Source organism: Ambystoma mexicanum, chromosome 1p (genome assembly GCF_040938575.1).
Source record: "Ambystoma mexicanum isolate Mex_15411 chromosome 1p, UKY_AmexF1_1, whole genome shotgun sequence".
Lineage (NCBI taxonomy): Eukaryota > Metazoa > Chordata > Amphibia > Caudata > Ambystomatidae > Ambystoma > Ambystoma mexicanum.
In genome coordinates this window covers 1,497,990,009-1,498,012,011 of record NC_090921.1, presented here as the reverse complement: position 1 = coordinate 1,498,012,011, position 22,003 = coordinate 1,497,990,009, and the positions used below count along the sequence as shown (strand labels likewise).

At 48.7% G+C, this 22,003-nt stretch overlaps 1 protein-coding gene across 1 annotated transcript in view; it reads right to left on the bottom strand.

Moving 5' to 3' along the window:
* Nucleotides 1-2,479: 2,479 nt before the first annotated feature.
* FCER1G (Fc epsilon receptor Ig) overlaps nt 2,480-22,003 on the bottom strand; it is a 527,609-nt gene continuing 508,085 nt past the window's right edge. Inside the window, exon 6 of the mRNA XM_069607181.1 lies at nt 2,480-7,361. Coding sequence (XP_069463282.1) covers nt 7,299-7,361 — 63 coding nt within the window. The 3' untranslated portion in view covers nt 2,480-7,298. The remainder of the gene's footprint in view (nt 7,362-22,003) is intronic.

The following is a 22,003-nucleotide window of genomic DNA, read 5'->3' as shown; positions in this document are numbered from 1 at the left end:
TGCTGCTGTGTGGGCGACAGATTGTCATTCTCTCTGAGGGCCCGCGTACTGGATCTGGCCCACACAGGTCATCAGGGGGTCACGAAGACGAAGGTGCGGCTGAGACCCAAAGTGTGGTTCCCGAATCTAGAAAGTCTCGTGGAGATGCACGTGAGGAGGTGCCTGCCATGCCAAGCAGTTAGCCCCCTAGAGAGAGCTCCACCTATCAGCTCCATGGAAAGAAGTGAGAGACCGTGGGGCACTGCCCGTGCTGACTTTGGGTCTACCGGGAGGGGCATGTACTTTTTGGCCGTAGTCGACCAGTGGTCGAGATATCCGGAAGTGGAGGTAGTGGAGTCAACAGCAAGCGACCACACCATTATGGCCCTTGACAAGATGTTCGCGACTCATGGCTTCCCAGAGATACTGTGCTCGGACAATGGGTCACCGTTCACGGGGAGCCTGTTTGCGCAGTACTTGAGGGAGAAAGGGATCCAGCACCGAAAGGTGTCACCACTCTGGCCTCGTGCAAATGGGGAAGCCGAAAGACTAATGAGGACTCTTAACAAGGTATTCAGAATATCGGCCAATGGAGGTGATGACTTGAAGAAGAAACTGGTTGAGTTCCTTCCTGAATACCGCACCACACCAGTCGACTGGAGTTGCCCAGGCCGAAGCATTGTTTGGGCGCTGCCCGATAGGCCTAATACCGGAGGTGGAGGGCCGTGAGCCCGGGGTCATTGACAATGACAAGGTCCGAGAGGAGAGAGCCGCACGCAACGAGAGAGAGAGCGCAAGGAGAGGTCTGCAAGAAAAGGAGGTTGCCGTAGGAGATTCAGTGCTTGTGCAGACCCGAAGGCAAACTGTCGCTCCCCTATGAGCCCCCACCGTAGACAGTTACGCACGTCAAGGGAACAATGGTAACAGTGGCCAGCGAAAGGGGGACCGTCACACGCAACAGATCTTTCTTCAAGAAAGTGGACGTCCAACGCCAGGAGGAAGAGCCGGAAGGCGTTAACCCACCAGAGGCAACGGCCGAGAACCCAGTGGTGGACATGCCCATGGACTTGCCGCCACGGTCAGATACACCGATGCCGACCCCACGGAGTAGCAGCCGGTATCTTGTGCGACATGGTCGCAAACTGCCTGTTCACCTCAAGGACTATGTCCTGGACTCAGGAGACTGAGCTGATGCCCGAGTCAGATCAGCGGCCCACCTTGGGTCTGTTTACAGTTGTTATGTTCAGGTTCTGTACAAGTTGTTTTTCTGTTTAAAGAAAAGGAGGGATGCTACGTCTTTCGCCAAGGTGCGCATGCGCGATCCTGGTTCCGGGCCACGCATGCGCCCGTGTAATTAAGACGGTCCGTGCGGCAGTTGCCGCCGGGACCCTGGAATGTACAGACGTGTATCGCCCATCATACTTCCCATACGCACCTGAAGGTTTCTAAAAAATGTGTTATAATCTATTCGCCCGTGAAGTGCACCCCCAACCAGTTCTTGTTGTTCCATTAGGCAACCTCAACAGAGTGCCATGGTGCTTACATCAGAGGTATCCATAAGGGAATGCTGCAGGGGTATGGACCATATAACAGGTAGGGTAAGAGGGGGCAGAGCTCCTGGCTTCCCCTTAGCCCATCCCAAAAACCATCGGAAAGTGGACAGGTGCTGGAAAAAGATTGATCTTTGGAAGAGAACTATGACTTTGCTACGCCCCTGCCATGTTGGTTTCACAGGGCCCTCACTACTGCCGTGGCATAAGTGAAGTCAGGAACCCTAAAAACCCACAACCTCAAGGCAAAAATCACGGAGATCTCCTGACATTGGACTGAGGACAGAGTGAGCCGAGGTCAAGAACTTTTCAACAGACTTTCTTTTGCTTTGCTCACAAATCCAATATTTTGGGGGTTCGCCTTTTATTTTGGTTTCTTTGAAACTATTGTGCGAGACCTTACTTTGCCAAGCCTTTTTGAGCTTCATCAAATCAGGATTAGACTGTTGTATCTGTCCGCAAATGATCCTGTGAACCCATGAGAGACTATTTATTGACTGCAGAATTTAAGGACACTTTTAGTTAACTCGTTTTTATCGCTATCGGCAGCAGTTCTTTTGTGATCCCCACTTACCGAAATCACCTTTTTCTTTGTGTACATCTGGGATAATTCAACCAAAATTGTCTCGTCTTGTATCCACACTCTGTAGACTCTGTGACACAGCATACATGCGCACCTGTGTCGGGGAAGCTGTGCCCTATTGCTACAACGACCAGCAGATTATATTGGCAAAGAACATGGACTGTATTCACATATCACTCGGAGGCAAACGATCCAAGACAGCAAAGAGGAATGTTGACCAGTGCAGCAGTACTGCTTTACATGCCTTCGCTGGCATATGTCTAATGGTTTGCTGTTCCCTTCTAGCAGTTTCCATCCTGCGCCTTTTGCTAGCTTCAGAATCACCATCAAAATAATGTCATTTTTAAGAATAAGCCCGCACTTGCGATTGTTGTCAAGAATATTTTATTTGGAAAAGAGCGTTTAAAAAATGGCATACACTTCCAGTTAGCATGTTTGCGTTAAATCTGGATTAGCACAGACACATAGTACACGCATATGGATAAGTAACTACAGTTTACTTATAAGTGTCCTGATACATCTATGATAACAGTCCTTAAGCTTGCAGTCCGAAAGACACGTTTTGCACCCTGCAAAGCATTCGGTTAAATGCCTGTCTTTATTTTCAGCCTTTAAAATGACAGCATTAAAAAGTTGACTAAACTGGAGGATCATATAAAGCAGTCTGCTCCTCAAAGTACAACATTCACCGATTTCTGCCGTTAAATGTTTAGATTTAACATACTTTACATTTTTATAATCCTGTACATGCAGATAACAATATATCTATTACAGCATAAATAGGTGAGGCTCACACATCAGTTCTTTACCAAATACATTTGATAGTTGGAAGTTGTTGTATTCATCAAATACCCCCAGCATTTCTATGACCAACTTTTCACACCATCTATAGTTAGGCCGTTCGTCCATTGAAGAGGGGGACCAGACATATGAAAATCACTATTGTTAGTGCCACCCATGGGAGCCATTCAACTCGATCTGCTAGGCCATGCCGCCTCTGCATGGAAGCGCAAAGAACCCAGACACGGTTCGGCTTTGGGGTGGGACCAAGCCCGATTTATACATGGTCTTTACCCTTCTGTGTTGGCATAGAAGACTGAAAAACAATGGTCTGGAGGATTTCTGGTGCAATGCCAGTGGTTATGATTAATTCAAAACATTCCAGCCATCACCTTCAGTTTTGCCCCATATCAATTCCACAATGCAATTGGCTGATGGCATGCAAAATAACACGCTAAGCCATTTGAAACCATTATTCACCTCATCAATGCTTTATGATATGATGTGGCATTTATAACACGCCTGTACACAAGTGTTTCTAGGCGTGACAAGACATGGATGGGGAAACAAAGGGAGGACAAAAATGATCTTACTAGACCTTGTGTCATTCAGATCGAGCAAGTGCAGGGAAGAGGGAAGGTGAGAAGTGCCAGGGAAGGGGGATGTGCACTTAACTCACAAGTGCAGCCAGCGGGTGGCTCATAAGTGCAGAGAGAAGGGACTGTAGGGTTGCAGATACAGACCCTTAAGTGCTGGGGAGCCCGTAGGCAGTGCGAGGGCAACTGGACATGCAGGAGCCTGCGCCCGAGTTCAGAGGGTGACCAATACACAGAGCAGTCAGGTGCATCAGCAGGGAAAGGAAGAGAAAGCGGAAGCGAAAAGGAAGGTCTTGAGTCGCTTCCAGAACCAGAGGTGGTTCTACTCAAGCTTGAGAGAGGCAGGGAGGCTGTTCCAGAGGGTGGCACCAGCAGAGGAGAGAGATCTCCTCGGCTGGGGTATGCTGTAGTATCTTGGTTGCCAAATGTCATTGAATAAGTCCTATAAAAGGGACACTAGAATTACTTTAAAATGGGAATGTGGTTGTGGGTCATACAGAAGATTGAATTGTATTGACCTTCCTTTCTCAGTTTACCCCTGTATCATGTCCTTTCCAGAAAGATCTTAGAAAGACAACTGATTGGTATCTAGAGCTAAGACATCTCTGATAGATGACAAAAGGGAGAGTAAACACGTCTACATTCAGTGACTTTGGTACACCCAAAACCTTCTTTGATAAAGATGTAATTAGAATCAATTCAGGTCAGAGTTGTGTGGCCATGAGTCAATTTGCTATTATATATAGTTCCTTGAAGAGTATGCCCACCCAGTCTGAGCTGCCTTGGAATCATTCATTTTCAGAATTTGGCAGATTTTTCATTGTTCTCTTCTCTGGACAAATAACCCTGTGATTTGATCAAAATGTATTGCATCTCTTCGAAAATTGAATTGTCTTGGATACCTTGAAACAGGAGAATCAAAACATGTAACTTTCTCAATTAAATATTGATCGTAAACAGATGCAATTCATTTTATTCTACTGAATTTACTAGGAGGAGCTTGACAAAAAACAACTTCCACTTTTCCAGAAAACCGAGGAGAAAAGAAAATTCCCACGGTCTTAAAGTGGAAGGGTAAAAACGTCACATACGTCTTTTTGCCACAATTTGAATGCTTGAAGGAAATGAAATTAGCAAACACATAAGAAGCAAGGAGCCAGTATAAATGAGTAGCCTGAATAGAAAGGATAGAAAAGAGAAGGCAAAGGGGAATATTATGGATGGATGGTAATGGTTTAATATTGAAGCACTTTGGAAAGCAGGGAAATAGATCTTATGCGGGTAAAATAACCTAAAAGAGACCCAAAAGCAAGAAAGAGAATTGTACAGTCACCTTACAATAAGTTTTCTTGTTGCATGGAACACATCCGGGGATTATGTGTCATATGTACTGTATGCCGTGTTTTTAACTAGGACACTTTCCTCGTTTGCTCATTGCTTTTCTCTCCCGTGGGAATTTTTGTCTTTTTAATTTTTTTAAAGTGTGTTTGGGGGTAGGAGATTGGGGCGTGGCTGGCAGGGTGGTCAGGAGGGGTGGGTTAGATGGAGCTTGGGGGGCATCCCCCCCATTAAAAAAAATGATGAAAACGACCATGGGGAAAAATTGAAAAGTAATGTGCAAAAGAGGAAAATGACTTAGTTAAAAACATATCCAATATATATGTGCTAGGAAAGGTCTCTTTTCAGGCAGTGCCTATTCCTTGCTAAATGGTTTTGTAAGAAGGGAGTACAAATGATCTTCGACCTCCTGATTCTTACTATTCCTAAACTGTTCAGAGAAGGTGGACGCAATGTTCACAGTGAATAGAGTGACAAAGAGCATGTCCTACTTTAAACATGATTCTGCACTTGACTGGCTCATGGAAAACCTTATTGTTTTAGCCATTCTTTGGGCTGTCATACTCCATCCAAGCTGCAGGTTCGTTTCCAGGCTGCCTCATGGATATAGAATGGATTCGTTTGGTAAATCCCCTTAAGACAATCTGTGCATCAAGTATTATTCATTGAGAAAAATGGTAGAGTTGCTAAAACAAAGGGGTCAGAGTATACGTTCCAATCTGTATGACTGATTAGGGATTCTATTTCTATTGTCTAGATAAAATATACTGAGAATACTCTTTCACACATTTAAACATATGCATGCAAAACCGTTCTCGCAATAAACTAAGACATGCATATGTCGGAAAGTTTTCATATGTGCGGAAGACCAATGGGGACAAATGTAATGACCTCTACTCATTATTTAGAATATATTTCAAAGGACAATATGTGGTACGTGCATGACAATTTGGCAGATATCTTTGATTGATGCCTCAATCCATAATTAGAGAAAAAATAAAAATGTGTCACATGGGATAAATCTACATTTATTGACTAACAAATACGTTTAGATTCATCCCATGTGAAATATTTTGATTTGTGTTGTGTAAGTATCCTAATGTCACATGAGTATTTGGGCTTTCAAATGGTTTGTGATCAATCCATGATCATGGCAGCTTTCTTTTCTGGTGCTCATGTGATTCGGCATGTTGAGCTGGCTTACTGCAGGCACATCACTGGCTACGAGACAGCTCCTTCTGTGCTGGGCATTAAGCATTGACAATGAGTAGGCAAGAGGGTGAGTCAGCAAGTGTCTGTCTCGTTGGGAAGACTTGTGTGGCACATCCTTGAGAACTGAATGTGCAATAGCCCATTCTAGTCTAAGCTCAATTAACCAATTTTTCTATTGCAGTTTTTCTATTACAGGCTGATAAGGAAAGTGTTTCACAGGGTGAGAATTGCTAAACACATGCCAGCTGCTGCAATGATCCAGATCTGTTTGTTTTGTTGTCAGAAATACAGCCACTAGGCCACATCTCAGCGAGTGAATACATGCACAGAGAACCATAGGTCTTCAACAATGCAGACTAAACCATCTCTTTGTGGGTTACATTTGTCAATTTACTCAATTCTGATTTCCCTTTGTACTCTTACGTGGTTGGGAAGAACGTGGAATAGCTCAGAAATATGTAAATTGGTCAATGAAATGAACCCCTGCGCTACAGAAAGTTATGGGACGTCTATCGAGTAGAGATTAAGGAAATAGCAAGATAAGGGCAAGATAGGAGCGGTGCTCTTTACCGTGACTTTTAAAGCTGGCCCAGGCGCACAGAATCTTTAAACACCAGTAATGTGAGTAATACCATTGGTCATTGGTTGGAATAAGCCTTATTTGTCACAGAATACACTGCTGAAATATAATACTGTAGCATTCATAACCGACTGACAGAATTATTAAGTTCACCCAAACGGCCTGGTTTTAAATTCCACACTCTATGGTGTATATGATTTACTGTTCATCTCAGTGTTGCGCTGTACCCAGATCGGAGCCTCAGCCAATTTAAATGCCAAAGAGTCAATTGTTTGTGGAGTCTGACCCTCACATCTACCTGATGCTACCTTTTAGATATTCCGTTTAGACATAGGAAGATGACAGCATGATCACCTGCTCTACATTATTATATTGTGTAAATGGCGCCAACAGTATACTTGTATGCATATTATTATTATTATTATTATTATTATTATAAACAACAGTGTATCTAAACGATCTTCAAATTCCCATGGCCCCCTCCAATAAACAAGAACTAGATGTATATGCTCCTAATTGACATTCACTGGTTTGATAACCTCTTGACTCAGTATTGAAATGCTGCCACCAAAATCAATTGATCAGAAAACAAACATTGCCCCTGCCCCTCCCACCCCCCCAAAAAACCCTGATAATATGAAGAATGAGCAACTTCTAAGGAGGCACCACGAATCATCGCTTTAGTTGGGTTTCTCGTGCATCTGGAGCGTTTCGTAGGTTTCCTGGCTCTGAGCTTGGAGACCCTAATGGAAAAAGACAAAGGAAATCAGTTTCCAAGGATTTAATTCACTATTCACTTTTCCCCAGGACAAGAAGGTGCCTGGCATAACCACTTGAGGCCAAGAAGAAGAACCAGCCTATCAATAGTATTTGGAAGTAAATTCCCAACAGGGTTGCTTGTCTGTGAGACGCAGGAATAGGAAGATGCCCAGGAGTTAGCAATGTTTCCAGGATAATCGTTCCTGTGAAGACAAATCTGAAACATGTGTTGGTGTATTCAGGTAAATTCTCTGAGTATTGGTTGCTATTGATTTATAAGATGCTGTTAATCAATTATTCACCACAGAGCATTGCTTTTATGCGAAGAATATCAACAGAGCAGAAGAAGACTGGAAACCACAGCGCTTGTACACACTGACATCATGTATACAAAGTCAAAACACAACCAAATAATAAATGGTGACAAACTCGCGGCGGGTGAATGTTTCTGGATGTGTAGTGTCTGCCGAGGTCTCCAGCATTTGAAAATAAAGAGCAGTTGATACAATCACACTGCACATGTGCCCCAAAATGCTTTAATGCGAATAGAAGAAATAAATTGTGGATCAGCCGACACGTGTTTCGAGCTCAGCTCTTCTTCTAAGGCTATTTTGTTGCACATGATACAATTTTAATAATTAGTGTGAAACCAAAAAGTAATTGATGTAACCAAAATCAACATTAAAAGAGACCAGACATAAATCAAAAAATGACACAGGAGTACACTATCAATCCCAAATGGTACATTCATTCAGACCCAAATACGCCCCACAAGAAACAATATTATATACACACAGGTGTAACGCAAAAGAATACATTTCCCCACATCCGTGAGGTACCCCAGAGAAAAACAAAGAGAGAAACATATATACAAATAACGACATGCTAAGTGCAGTGTGTCACATCATAACACTCTCTACTAATCTTAATAATCTATACTTTAAATAGCCCAAACTAAAATTAATTAAAGTGCCCCTACATGTACCCTGTGATTCCTTGTGCACTCTTTTTTTACTGAGTTGAGGCCTGCCTGTATTCACATCCAGACCCTGTCCTTGTGGACGGTTAGGAGGAGTACTAAGTATCTTGTATTCTGGACTGTAAGCGTAGGAGAGGTATGCTACATTTCCTTGTTGATTGGAACGGATTTGGTCCTGAGGATAGGACCTGGGAGCCTGTTTCTCATATCCATGCTCCCAATCTCCTCCGTGCCTTATTTTGCCTCCAGGGGGTTGCCCCTGTCTTTGGGGGTGGATGCTGTCACACTTTGGCTACAGCGCCACAAGGCTCGTGCCAAACAGCGGATCTCCCCACATTCTATTCGCCTGTCCCCACCTACATGGCGTTTGTGTTTAGCTTCCAACACACGTAGAAAGCGTCACATGACAGGTCACATGACTCCCTCAGTGACACAAATTCGGGGTCCCCGCCCCAGACACAAACCATGAATCTGGTACACACATTGCCAACGCTGCTTCTTGTTGTAGCGTTACTAAACCTTTATTGCCTTTTGTTCTGAAGTGTTACCGTTCTGACGGATCTTCCTCTACCAGACTCGCTTTCCTGTTCCGACGTGGACTAGTGTTATTGCTTCCTTTGGCCACTCCCCTCAACTGTGTTGTCTCGATTCCACCGCGGACCACTGTCCTTGGATTATTCATGTTTTACAACATTCCGTTTCCTCTACCGTCTTGAAGCAGAAGCATACTGCATTTAGGTTCAGCGCTGTTGCCTGTGAACAAACGGCCATTGACACCTTCCAGCATACGGTAAACTCTGGGAACTGGGAACACGTGTTATACTATTGCTGTTTCCTTATACCAGGGATACATGTGCATCACAACCTCATAGTACTTTTACTCAGCCAACCTCAAGAGCCCAACCACTCCTCATTTTGTTACTTACTCTTCTCTGGACAATTAGGACTTCACAGCCACTGCTCCTACAAGTGCACATTTTGAACGCCTTGTTGATTAAGTGCACCAACTTGGACCTAGCGCGACCCTCGTGCAGTTCGTGTTAGATAACCTATACTAATCTACCTGTTTGTTATTTTATCCACGCTGTTGTTTCCAGTCCTTTGTCCCAAATTCAGACCTCTGGAAAACCTTGCTGTGGTGAGCTGCAGTTCTCCTTAATTAGTATATCTCTATATTTAGACAGAAGTAAGAGGGTAATCAGTCTGTTCTGTCTTCTTTAGGTCTGGGATCTGGGTTCCGATTCCTTCACTTTAAGGTACACTGGGCATATCCTAGAACCCTTGTTTTGTTTAAATTTGTTTTGGCCATCTGTGCTTCTTTCTTTACAGCTGGGTGTAAGCGGTGCACGTATTCCCCGCTCTTTTGCGTGAATCACTCCTCTGACTGTTACCTCTTACCAGCAGAGGGGTGTATCATAAGAAAGAGCTCCCTTGAGTTGAGGAGGGCTGGATTCAGGAAGAAACCAGGTTGGAGTTCTGAGTGTTTCCTGTCCTACTGCCCTTGCCTGATCGACCCGAGGCTCTTCTTCCTGAGACCCTGCCGGGAAGGCGGTGAATAACAGCTTATGACTGGTGTGGGTGAGGTTGCTGCATTGCAGAGTCCATGCCTTAGAGGAGGGGTAATGTCATTGAAGTTGGTGTTGCCTGGTGATGGTGGGGATGGCCTGTGGGGACAGATGGAGAAAACACATGTTAGCGCGTATTTATCTGTTGTCTGAGCAGGGGTTCGCGCCCTTTGTCCTCCCGGTCGAAACAGGAATTGACCCTTTTCCTTGTCTGCCCTTCACTTCAGACACCTGGGCGAGAAGTGCTCATAATCTAAGAGTTAACAGCAGAAAGAAAGAGGTAGGGCTAAGAAGATAGATGTGGCTTAGGCCACATGATGTCAGCATAGGCCAGTGTGTGTAAGGCCCTATTGCTCACTGTCAGAAAGTCTGCACTCAATTTCACCAGAACATCATACAATCTAATCTGTTGATGTACAATGCGAGCAAAACAGAGGCCAGTACACAACCCTGACGCACTCCCAAATTTACTTAAAAAAAGGGAGTGTACTTACACCAATCCCCAAAACAGGCACATGCTCTGTTGCCCGAATGTATACGTCTAAGTATATCTTTGATCTCCATAGGGCAGTACATATAGCTTTGCTGAGTTGACTTTGTCTAAGGCAGTATTCAGGTCCATGAAGGCCCAAAAGACTGCCTGCCCTCTCACAGAAATTGACTTAGCCAGTAACATATATACATTCAATGCCTGGGCTGCTCTACCTACTCCAGGCCTGAAACCCAACTGGATGTCCGCCCAAATGTTGTTTGATGAAATACACTGCTCCAGATGACCCAGCAGAACTCACCCAAAGATTTTAAAGGATGTTTACAATAAGGATATCGGTCAATAGGACAGTGGACAGGCACAATTACCCTTTTTTAAAAATGGGAAAGATAATCACCAGTTTTCAGGAGGGGGGGCAGATTCCTGGTTGCCAAAATAGCACCAAAACTCTTGGTAAACAATATTGTCCAGAGCTCATCGCAGGCTTGGCAGCATCAGGGCCAGGAGCATGGTTTTAGGATTGAATACAAACAACTGTCAAAACCTACTTCCAGGAAAAGGAAAGGGGAATACATGGAGCAGAGATTTCCTCAGACCCCGATGGACCACAATGATGAAAAATGCTCAACCCAGGCCATAGCCTTACACAACCACTGACTACCACGCCAATCTGTACTGTTAACATGTTGGTATGTCAGCAGTAAATTGTCACTCCTCTGTTGAAGCTTTTTGTATCATATAACTGGTCCGCAACAGCAAGCTGGTGCCTCAGGGTTTAGGCGCTATACAAATGTAAAAATGAATAAATAAAATCAATACATTTTTTGGGCCTGTGCTACAAAATCCCAGGCGGCCCTAGCATTGCTTGTTCTAACCGCCCTCAATAGAGAATCCAAGGCTTCTACTTCAAGTTCCCTCTTCCTCAGTTTCAGTGCTGTTCGATACTTCGCTCTGGCCTTTATGACTGCACCTTTGCACCTTTCTGGGTAATGCAAGATAGATAGAAGAGCTTGTTTTGCGACTCTGCAACCCCTATTTAACCAACCTTTCTGTTTCTGACCCTTGCCAGTGGGTTCTGTGATGTATCTGAGGATGTCGTTCCTACTCCCGTAGGGGAAGACCTCTCCAATGGCACCAGGGCGATGTGTCCAAAGTACAATAGTTCCTCTGGGGCACCAAGGGAGTATCACATGGAGAGGATCCTTCTTATGCGATTGGGGACAACCATGCTCAGAGAACTTGGTCTTCTCCCGCGTCAGTACACCTAAAACCTTTGTCAATGTAAAATCTTCCTTCCTCTTCTGTTGATAGGGACAATGTCTACTATTGTCAAGTTAGCCAACCTAATATACTTGGCATGTTGAAAACGGCAGGGAATGCAGAGTACAATGCATACAGCTCTATTTCAAGAACTGGGAAACCTAATATACCTGGCAAGGTTAAAACATTAGAGAACGCAAAGTAGACTGTATATCGCTCTACTTCAAATATTGGAAAACCTAATGAACTTGGCAAGATTCAAACATCAGAGAAGGGAAAGTTGGAGGTGTGGGCAGTGACCATGTCGTAAGGTTGTGCCTACCTTGAGCTCTCGCTTGATCCTTCATATGATCCTTCAAAAGTGGTGACTGAGATTCTGTGCATGGTGGACATGGTGGCGGATACGCTACAGCAGCGGTTCGCCGGTATAGTTTGCTGCTTGGTTACCTTGGAGCCCTGTATTTGAAGCTGTGACGGGGCAGCCTGCCCGATCCTGGTGGAGCCAAGAGGGCGGGTGCGAGGGAGCTGCACACACCACCTGCGTGCGGATGAATAACTGTGTGGTTGGGGAGAGCAGACCATGCTATAACGGACTTTACCTCTGGGGTCCCGGAGACTGTGCCTTTCTGTGGCTGTGACCTGGGGGACAGTCCTGCCTGGACTGTGGGTCGCATACGGAGTGGCCTGTGATTTTTCACCCACATAGGGTCGGGACTATCGCTGGCCACCACCCGTTAAAGAAAGCCGAGGGAGTTGGCAGAGACCATGCCGGCAGCGTGGCCTGCCGTAATCTTGCAGGCTGACGATCGACCGGGAAACCTTGGCACACTGTGGCTGGCCTATTGCAGTGTCCAGGAGCTGCCGCACCAGAGAGATATGTTCTGCCTCGCCGGAACACACAATGTGTTTCGGGGACATTTGTCTGTGCGGGGGACACAGGGGATTGCTGATTGGAGCGTGGCCCGCCTTCTGGTCTAGTACAATGCTGCCAATGGCCATCACTAACATTGGGCCATATTATTTTAAGCCAATGAGGGTGGAAGCAGTGTGCTGAAGGTCCCCCGCACTGTGACTCTCACATTGCTTCAGAGACTGAGCAGTGACTGTGGAACTGGTGGGCCCTGTTGTGTGTTACTGGTGGATGGTGATCTCGCAGGCCTCAGCCGTTGGCCAAACCTAGCACAGTTGCCTCACTGTGTTAACTAGCCCCCCACATGCTGCGGCAGTGGAGCAGATCCTGGGTGGTGTTGGGGGCAGGTCCTGGGGCAGCTGGCTAAGTTGGTCCCCCTACTGCAGGAATGCCTGCGATTGTGCGATTGACGGCCCGCTGATCCTGGTGGACTAGTGACCTGAGGTGGGGCCCACTGAATGCTCCCTGAAATGCCAGCAATTAACAAGAGGGGGGGAATAAAGGCATCACCATACACTCCTTTGCTATACAGGGGAAACAGTGGGACCCCGGGCTGCTATGTGAAGCGCTGGGAGCAGCGGATTGAGAGGTCCAGGAGGCGACCCACGAGGATAAGATCCTTACTGCTATTGCTTCCTCCCGGACTTCACCGGAGGGGAAACTGGAGGCGCTAAAGATTGACCTGAACCTGCTGAGGCATGACATCAGCTCTTTGGCCTGAAAGGGTGACTGCTATGGAGTCTCTGCTCAATGACACTGCAGCTGCCACCTCCACGCTGGAGTCCTGAGTACACGACTTGCAGGCCTAGAATGCAGATGATGCAGAGGGACGCTCAAGGAAGAATAATATTCACATCTTGGGCCTGCCGGAAGGTGAGGAGGGAACAGATCCGACCACCTATATCGAGACTCTGATCCTGCAGGAGGTAGGCCCTGGCAAGCTTTCCCAAGGCTTTACTGTTAAAAGGGTGCACCGTATCCTACAGAGGAGGCCAGCGACGGAAGCCAACCCGAGACCCATTATTGCTAGGGTCCTTAATTTCAGGGACGGGGGGGTGATATTGCAACGCTCCAGAAGACCACTAAGTCTGTCACTGTTGTGTCTCAAAAGCCTACTTCTGTCCCTAACACTTTTAAACCAACTGTGCAGGGATGATCTCTTCCGGACAACTATGAGATAAGATATTTGAGGGGCAAGGAATAGGGAGGAAGCCCCGGCAAGAGCCAGAGACCTATGCAGGCCGCATCCACTGACCCATCTGTCACAAGACTTTACAACAGAGTGAGTCATGCAGTACATGACCCGGGAAGACCCACATCTAGTTTACACTGTTAAGAAGGGTTTCGGTCATCCTAAACCCTCCAAGGTCAGACAGAATTGAGCTACATGAACTGAAACACTTGTTTCCAGGGAGTCCTAAGAGTCAGCAACAGAAGCAAACATATTTTGGATAAGGGAAGGATCCTTGAGGGAAGGGATTGAATACCATGGCAAACGAACCATCCTGGCCTTTGTTTGGCTCTGAGAAGATTCAAATTTCGTTTGAGTTGTCATTCTTGTTAAAAAGCCTCAATGAAAGATAGTGAACTACACCATATGGTCTTGCTATCCTTTTTGGTCATAGGCAAAGACCTGTGACCCCCATATTCTCTCACATCATGAAGAGCTATTAAATTCCCCCTTGCTAAATAGGCCTAGTTTGGGTCAATCCCTTTCAGTCCATTCTATAAATACCTCAGAATCTAGTCCTGGGATGAAAGTTGGTTTCCAAAAAAGAGCAGCAAATGGGGAAAGATATGTTGTCAGATCACCTAACTTTACAAAGCTCCTTTCATTTCACTGGGGTTAATTCAGTAACTGAATCAATACTCAGCGATTTACGTGATCTTTCTTGGTCGGCCAAAGCTTGTCCATGGGAACCTGATACCAGTTGCTCCATAGAGGCACATACTTTCTCAGACTCTTTCTGCATCCATTTCCCAATCTCGCTAAATTGAGTGGCTCATAAGTAGTTAAGCAGGTTAGGGAAACCCAAACAACCATCACATTTAGATTTCTTTTTGGCTTTTTCCTGTTAAAAATAAAGTTCTATTCCAAGATGGCTGCCGGCAGCGACTGACGTGCCGACGGCTGCTCCGTGATCCCGGGCCTGGCCTGGACTGTTGGAGGTTCCACCACCCCCCCACAGCGATCGGGCTCTGGGGCTGCAGCCTCAGTTGGTGGTGCGGCAGAGGAGCGGTGCAGCGTGCTCCAACCCCCCCGTGAGGGCGGCACGCAATTGCAGGCATGGGGACGCAGTCCACCGCTGCGTAGGTATAGCCGGGTCCTCCACGGTGTTGGTGGTGGGTGCTTGTGGTAGCCCGGGCGGGCGGCTGCTAAGGAGTCGGGCCCCCCCACTCAGCGCGGACCCAGGAAGCACACGCCTGGGGTCGCTGCTCATCCAGCGGTGGTGGCCCCTGAGGAGATTGAAGGAGTGTGAATCTGGGCTCACGGGGAGTGGGCCCACCAGTTCGGAATGCGCGCAGAAGGAGGCGGGGGTGCATCTTGCCTCCATCCAACCCGGAGTGGGTCCCACCGGAGCTCTGGAGCGCAGGGACCAGGGGAGGTGGAGGTGGTAGCCAGCCCGACCACGGGAGCGAAGTGGGGCTCCGGGCGGAGACAGAGAGAGAAGGACCTACAGTGGTAGGCTCACCCGAGGGAGCTGTGTGGAGATTGGCGGCGATTAGGGCAGTGGCACTGTCCTTTTAGAGAGCTCTCCCCTCCAGCAGAAGCATCCTCCGGGAGGGTGCCCCGTCAGAGGGGCCACTGTGACTGTTGCCTGGATCTGTCCCCTGTATGGGGCTGGAACAAGCCATTAACTTGTGCTGCAGGAGGGTGGGCACCTGAGAACGGCGCCCTCGGGCTGGGACTTGCCCTAGGGGTCCGCCCGTGGGATGCTGGAGCCCTGGACTTTTTCCTGCAGCGGCGGCGCATCCACTAGTGGCAGCCCACCTGAAGAACCGACTGCGTAAGAAGGGCTGGTTCCTTGAGTGATCCCACCGCCGCCAAGTAGTACAGCCCGGCCAACTGGCTCGGATAAAAAGGACTTCCCCTCCCGTGGAGGGAGCCCCGGGGCGAGGTGGGGGTCCTCCGGCACTTCAGGCTGTGACAAGTGTTTTGAATCATTGTCCTAAATAGAGGAAGGGCCGCTCCTGGGCCTCACGCAGATGTCTACCAGGTCCAGGCAGAAGTCTGGAAAGGCCAGTCTCTCCTCTAGAGTGCCCCAGGGAACGCTTCCATCACTCTGGACCACAATGGAGAACAAAGATACCAACAAATCGGACAGTGGCCACTCTAAGGAGAGTAGGAGAGTGGAGGCGGAGGTGGACGTGGCACGGATGACAAGACAAGACCTCAGGGGGGAAATGCAAGCCCTGAGAGAGTCTCTGGCTCAAACCTTATAGGACCAGTTTCAGCTTATGAGATCTGACCTCAATGTGGCGCTGGGTGAAATCCGGCATGAAGTGGCTCAACTCGGGGAAAGGACTGATCTGCTGGAAAGGGGCCTCCAGGAGACGGTGAGGGACTCCACGGCTAATAGTGAGGCCACAGATCGACTGGACAATGCGACGAGGAACATGGAGGCGATGCTCGAGGACTTGGAAAATAGATCCCAGAGGATCAATATTCGGATAAAGGCGCTGCCTGAGTCGGTGACGGACCGACTCCTAAAGGAGGAATACCAGCGCGTATTTGTGGAACTCTTGGGCGAAGGGGACCCGAATTCGATAACGTTGGACAGGGCCCACAGAGTTGGCCGATCCCAGGTCGGTCCCAACGCCAAACCCAGGGAAGTGGTGGTCGCCTTCGCCAGATATGCTCAGAAGGAAGCAGTGTTGCGAGCGGCCAGACAAAGCGAGCCCGTTCTCTACAAAGGACAGGAGATATTGTTGTTCCAAAATCTGGCCGCGAGCACTCTTGTGAAAAGAAGGGTTATGGGTCTGTTCCTGAAGGAGCTGTCAAAAAAGGGGATAAAATATAGGTGGACCTTCCCTTTTGGCTTAATTTTTGAATGGGAGGGGATTCAGAAGCGGGCGACCACGGTCCAGGAGGCGGCCAACATTATCGGATTGGAAGTGGAGATTGAGGGAGGGGGCGCGTTGGGGCCACGGTACCCCATGGGGGCCTGAGGGAGGGGAGTAGACCCTGGGAGTGGGCAACTGTGGGGGAGCGAGGCAGAAGGAGGGCGCTGCGGGGCCCTGTGGGGGGGTTCACTTGCTCAGAGACCCTTGGGGGAGAGGGGTCAAAATCTGGACAGGGGTGGCTGACCTCTGATGTGTCTCCATTGAATTTGTTTTTAGGGGGTGGTGGACTCTTGGGCTGCGTGTTGAGCTGGGGGGAGGAGTTTAAAACATGTTGGAACAAGCAAAGATGGGGCAGTTTGGGGGGCAAGGAGGTGGGTGAGGGAACTTGGGGGGATGGAGGGGGTTTAGCTCAAAGTTGGGGGTTCCGGGCAGGGGGGGCAGTGAGGGGGGACGGGAGGGGGCAGGGGCCTTTACGCTTAACGGGGAAGGTTGGGGATTTTGGGGGAATAGGGGGGGTCGGTAGGATAATGAAAGGATGGCTCGCGGGAGCAGGGTATCTCACTAACTCAGTTTCAAGTGGCTAACTCATAACGTGAGAGGATTAAATTCTCCCCTCAAGCAGGCGAAACTAGAACATTTCACCCAAACGCATGCTCCGGATGTCCTGGCCCTGCAGGAGACCCATTTGCTGTGGGCGGATCAGGGCCGCTTGCGTCAGGTCCCTCAAAGAAAGAGTGGGTGGCAGCGCTGGCATTCAGGAGCGGTATGGACTTTAGAATTTAGGATATTCTGAGGGATACAAATGGGAGATTCATCATGGTAAGGGGGAACATATGGGTGCTACTTACACGATTGCCTCGGTTTATGGCCCAAACGCGGGACAGGACAACTTTGTGAGGGAGACTTTGAGCGCGCTGGAAGAGTTTGCAAGAGGGCAAGTCATTTTAATGGGGGACCTCAACCTGGCCTGGGACAGGCGGCTAGATCGGACGCAGCATGCAGGCGGAGGGGTGGGGGCGGTGGCCTCCCCACAATTGAAGGAGCGATTCAAGGGGGCAGGCTTGAGGGACGGGTGGCGGGTATTGAGGGGGGAGCAATAAGGTTTTACGTATCTTTCGGATGTGCACCAAACCCAATCTCGAATTGATTACATCTCGGTGTCGGCTAGCTTAGTGGGAGGAGTAGAGTGGGTTGAGACTGGCCCCATGGGAATCGCCAACCACAGGGTGGTGCAGATGAAAATGTGGCTGGGTAGGCGTAGGCTAGAGGTTTGGATCTGGCACTTTCCCGGGTATCTCCTGAGGGACAAGGTGATTATGGAGGAGATAGGTAATAACATTAAAGCCTTCTTCGAAAGAAATAATGACACGGACACGAGTCTCAGCATAAGGTGGGATGCGTTCAAAGCCACTCTGAGAGGGGAACTCATTGCACTAAAGGCAGAGAGGAATAAACAATTGTGGTTGTTGGAGACCCAGCTGGAAGGGGAGGTGGAGGCTGCGAGGGTTAGGCTCAAAGGGGACCCCTCAAGGAAAGCCTATAGGGAGTCCAGGTTGGCAGAGGGACAGCTGAGAATCCTGAGGACCAAGAAGGCAGAGGGTGCTATGTTAAAGGTCAGATAGAAGTTTTACGCTAAGGCCAACAAGGCGGACTCGCTTTTTGCGCGCCTGCTGAGGGGTAGCAGGGAATGAAATACGATCGCAGCTTTGAAGGATGGAAGGGGGGAGAGGCTCACCAGAACTGAGGAAATCAGGGAGTGGCTAGCTAGGTTTTATGAAGCCCTGTACACATCTCAGGGCCCAGCAACTCGGCTTCAGAAAAACTTCTTGGGTACCCTGCCCCTTCCGCATATTTCTGGGGAAGTGGGGGAAGATCTGGGACAGGCCAACACAGAGGATGAGGTGCGGGCTGTCATTACGTCGCTCACCAGCAATAAAGCTCCGGGCCCCAATGGATTCCCGGTCTCCTTCTACAAAACCTATTCCACCATACTGGTCCCACACCTTACTCAACTTTACAACTCATTCGACTCCTCGGGTAGTATTAGTCCCTCTATGGAGGAGGCCAAAATTACACTCTTACACAAGATGGGCAAGGACCCGGAGGAGTGTACCTCCTATAGGCCAATTGCTCTCATAAATTCGGACACAAAAATGTACACCAAAATTTTGGCAAAGCGATTGGAGGTACATCTTCCTGAGCTGATCCACCAGGACCAGACTGGGTTCGTACAGGGATGACAAACGGCCGATAACTTTAAGCGAGTTGCCCACTTAGTCGAGAAGACGCAGAAGACCCCCACTCCGACGATTCTTTTAGCCTTGCATGCCGAGAAGGCGTTTGACCGGGTGGAGTGGTCCTTTCTCTTTCTGGTCATGGAACGAATGGGTATAGGCAAAAATTTCATCAACATGGTACAGGCGAATTACAGAGCACCCACCTCGCGGTTACTTGTAAATGGCGGCGATGTCCCGACCCTTCAAGATTGGACGCGGTACGAAGCAGGGGTGCCCTCTTTCCCCACTCCTGTGGGGATTCAGCATAAGGTGGCGGCTTTCCCCAACGACATGCTCCTCACTTTGACAAGCCCAAGGGAGTCCATAGAGGTGTGTATGGCACTATTGTCCAATTTCCGGCTTGCGGGTGAACTTGCAAAAGTCCGAAATAATGAATCTGTTGCTGAAGAGCAACGAGATAAGGTCCTTGAGGGCTTCCTCCCCTTTTAAGTGGAGTCCAGGTGGGATACATTATCTGGGGGTCAGGGTTACCCCTCAGCTGTCGGGTTGGTACTGGGCGAATTACATCCCCACACTTGCGTCAATTAAAAAAGATCTCAGGAAGTGGAGCTCTCTAAAGATATCATGGTTGGGAAAAGGCACAGTGCTCAAGATGGTGGTTCTCCCACGGTTGCTCCCACGGTTGCTCTACCTTTTCCAAGTGGTTCCGTTGCCCTCCCAACACCCTTCTTCAAGGAACTGGACAAGGCAGTGAAGGAATTTATCTGGGAGGGTAGGACGCCGCGCTTAGCGAAACGGCTATTGATAGCATCCAAGGGGGCGGGAGGCTGGACTTTCGGCGCTACTATGAGGCAGCGCAGCTCAGGGTAATCCGGGAGTGGTTCTCAGTGCAATACGACAAACAGTGGGCCAAGATGGATAGAGCGGTAGCCCGACATCATCTGGGAGAGGTACTATGGCTCCCACGTAGGTTGAGATCGGCTGACTTGTATCTGAGTAACATAACTAAGGGGATGGTTGATATTTAGGACAGTGGAGAAACTACCTTTCCATCACCGTTCACCCCAAATTCAACAGTGGAGATTTCACCCCTGGGTTGGAAAAGGGGGCTTTCCGGAAGTGGGAGAGCGGGGGGGTGCAGGGTCATTTGAGACCTTTTTCGAGGACAGGAGGTGAAATCCTTTGAAGACTATAAACGGGAGTTCGGGGTAGGCCAGGGGGAGCAGCTCAGATACTTCCAGATCAGGCACTGGGTGTTGCCCAAGGAGGTCCGGAGGGCGGGAACGTGTGGCCTGACACAGTTTGAATGATTCCTGCTGATGCATGAGGGGTGCAGGGGGCTGATTTCAGACATATATAAGCTTCTGGGAGTGCTGGCCCTACCACGAAGTGGCCCTATATGTCTAGGTGGGAGGGGCTTTTTAGGGTGGGAATGGAACGGAAGGATTGGGAGAGGCTCTGGAAACTGATCCCAAAAGTGGCTAAGGCTGCCCAGCTACAGGAGGACTGGTACAAGTATCTATTGGGCTGGCTTTATACCCCGGCTCGCCTTCGGGCAATTTTTCCAGCAACATCCGGGGCATGTTGGAGAGTTTGTGGAGGGGAGGGCATGGAAGCTCATATTTGGTGGGATTGCCCTAGTGTTAGACCTTTTTGGAGGGGTATTTCCTGTGCGCTGGATCTGGCAATTGCAGAAGGCACAAGTCAAGACCCTCGCGAGATCCAGGAAGGGAGGTGGTGTGAGCTGGGGGGGGTTAAGGGGGGTGGACATCGCAAGGCAAAGGTAGTCTTCATTTTGGCAGCAATGGCTCTCCTTGCCCAAAGGTGGAAGAGCCCCATGATCCCAGCGGAACAGGACTGGTTGAGGAAATTGTGGGATATTGTTTCGTTGGAGTGGGCTACGTTCGCGGTTAAGGACAATTTGAGTTGTTTTGCGTCGAAATGGGGAGAAACTTTGGACTACTTAAAGGGAGAGTTCCGGGAGCAGAGGCGACCCCACAGACTGAGACTCTTGGACCTGCATGCCTAAACGCCGGAAGGGAATGAAACGGGGGGGCAGGGGGTCTTGGGTGCTAGGGCTCCACAGGGGGGGCAGGGAGAGGGAGGTGGGGTAAGTTGTTGGGGGTTGTTCTTTCTTACCATTGTTAAAACAATAAAGAGAAGTTTAAAAAAATAAAATAAAATAAAGTTCTCAAATTTATTCTGGTGTGTGTTTTGTAACCAGTATGGCAGGGCCTGGAAATAAACAAATAGAAAAGGAGGCCAAGCAACATTTTCATTTTAATAATTCATTTTCTACCCATCCATGACACTGCAAGTCTTTCTGGCCTAGTCAAGCACTGCCATACGGCAGTGAAGAGTCCATGATAATTTCTTTCTGTATCGCCGGCCCCCATCCTAAGGCCCACTCCTAAGGGCCCTGTCTGAGCCTGTCCAGGCCTGGCTGGGGTTGCAGCCCCCATATCTCACTACTGGGAAAGAAATGAGCCTTGCTGTTGGCCCCTGCATACCTGTGCACCTGGACTATGGTGGAAACGTACCGGTATGTTGACTTTTTTTGTGCACCGCTGCAGTCGCTGTGATTTTGGGGCTGCACAAAATACTGACTGCCACTACTTCGCCCAAGCAGAGCAGGGGTTGCAGGGGTGTCCCCCGCTCTTCTTGAGTGCAGTAACGGGAGTCAGGGGTTGTGGGGGTGTCTCCCGCTTATAATTGCGGTAAGCGGGGGACAAGAAAGTGAAGAAAAAAAAGAAAAGCAGCCTGCCACGTCAGCTCTGACCCACGTTAGTGGGAGGAACTGACGCTGCAGGGATAGAGGAGTGTAGGCGGCATACAGAAGTGTGCCGCCATAGAGGTAAGTGGGGTGTTGGTGGTGTTGGGAAGGAGAAAGCGGGTCGGGGATGCGGGCGAAGTAATCTATTTGATCACTGAGGTGCGCTGTAATTGGCATAGACATTTTCGTCGGCGCAGTTACGTGCAGCGCAGTGATCACATAGATTCACTATGGTAGCTCCCCTTCCAACTTCACGTGAATGCTGACTGTCTGCTCTGTTACCGGGCACGTCTCTCCTCTGGCTCTCTGCAACATCTAACTTTGATCACTGCGTCACTCCAACTGGC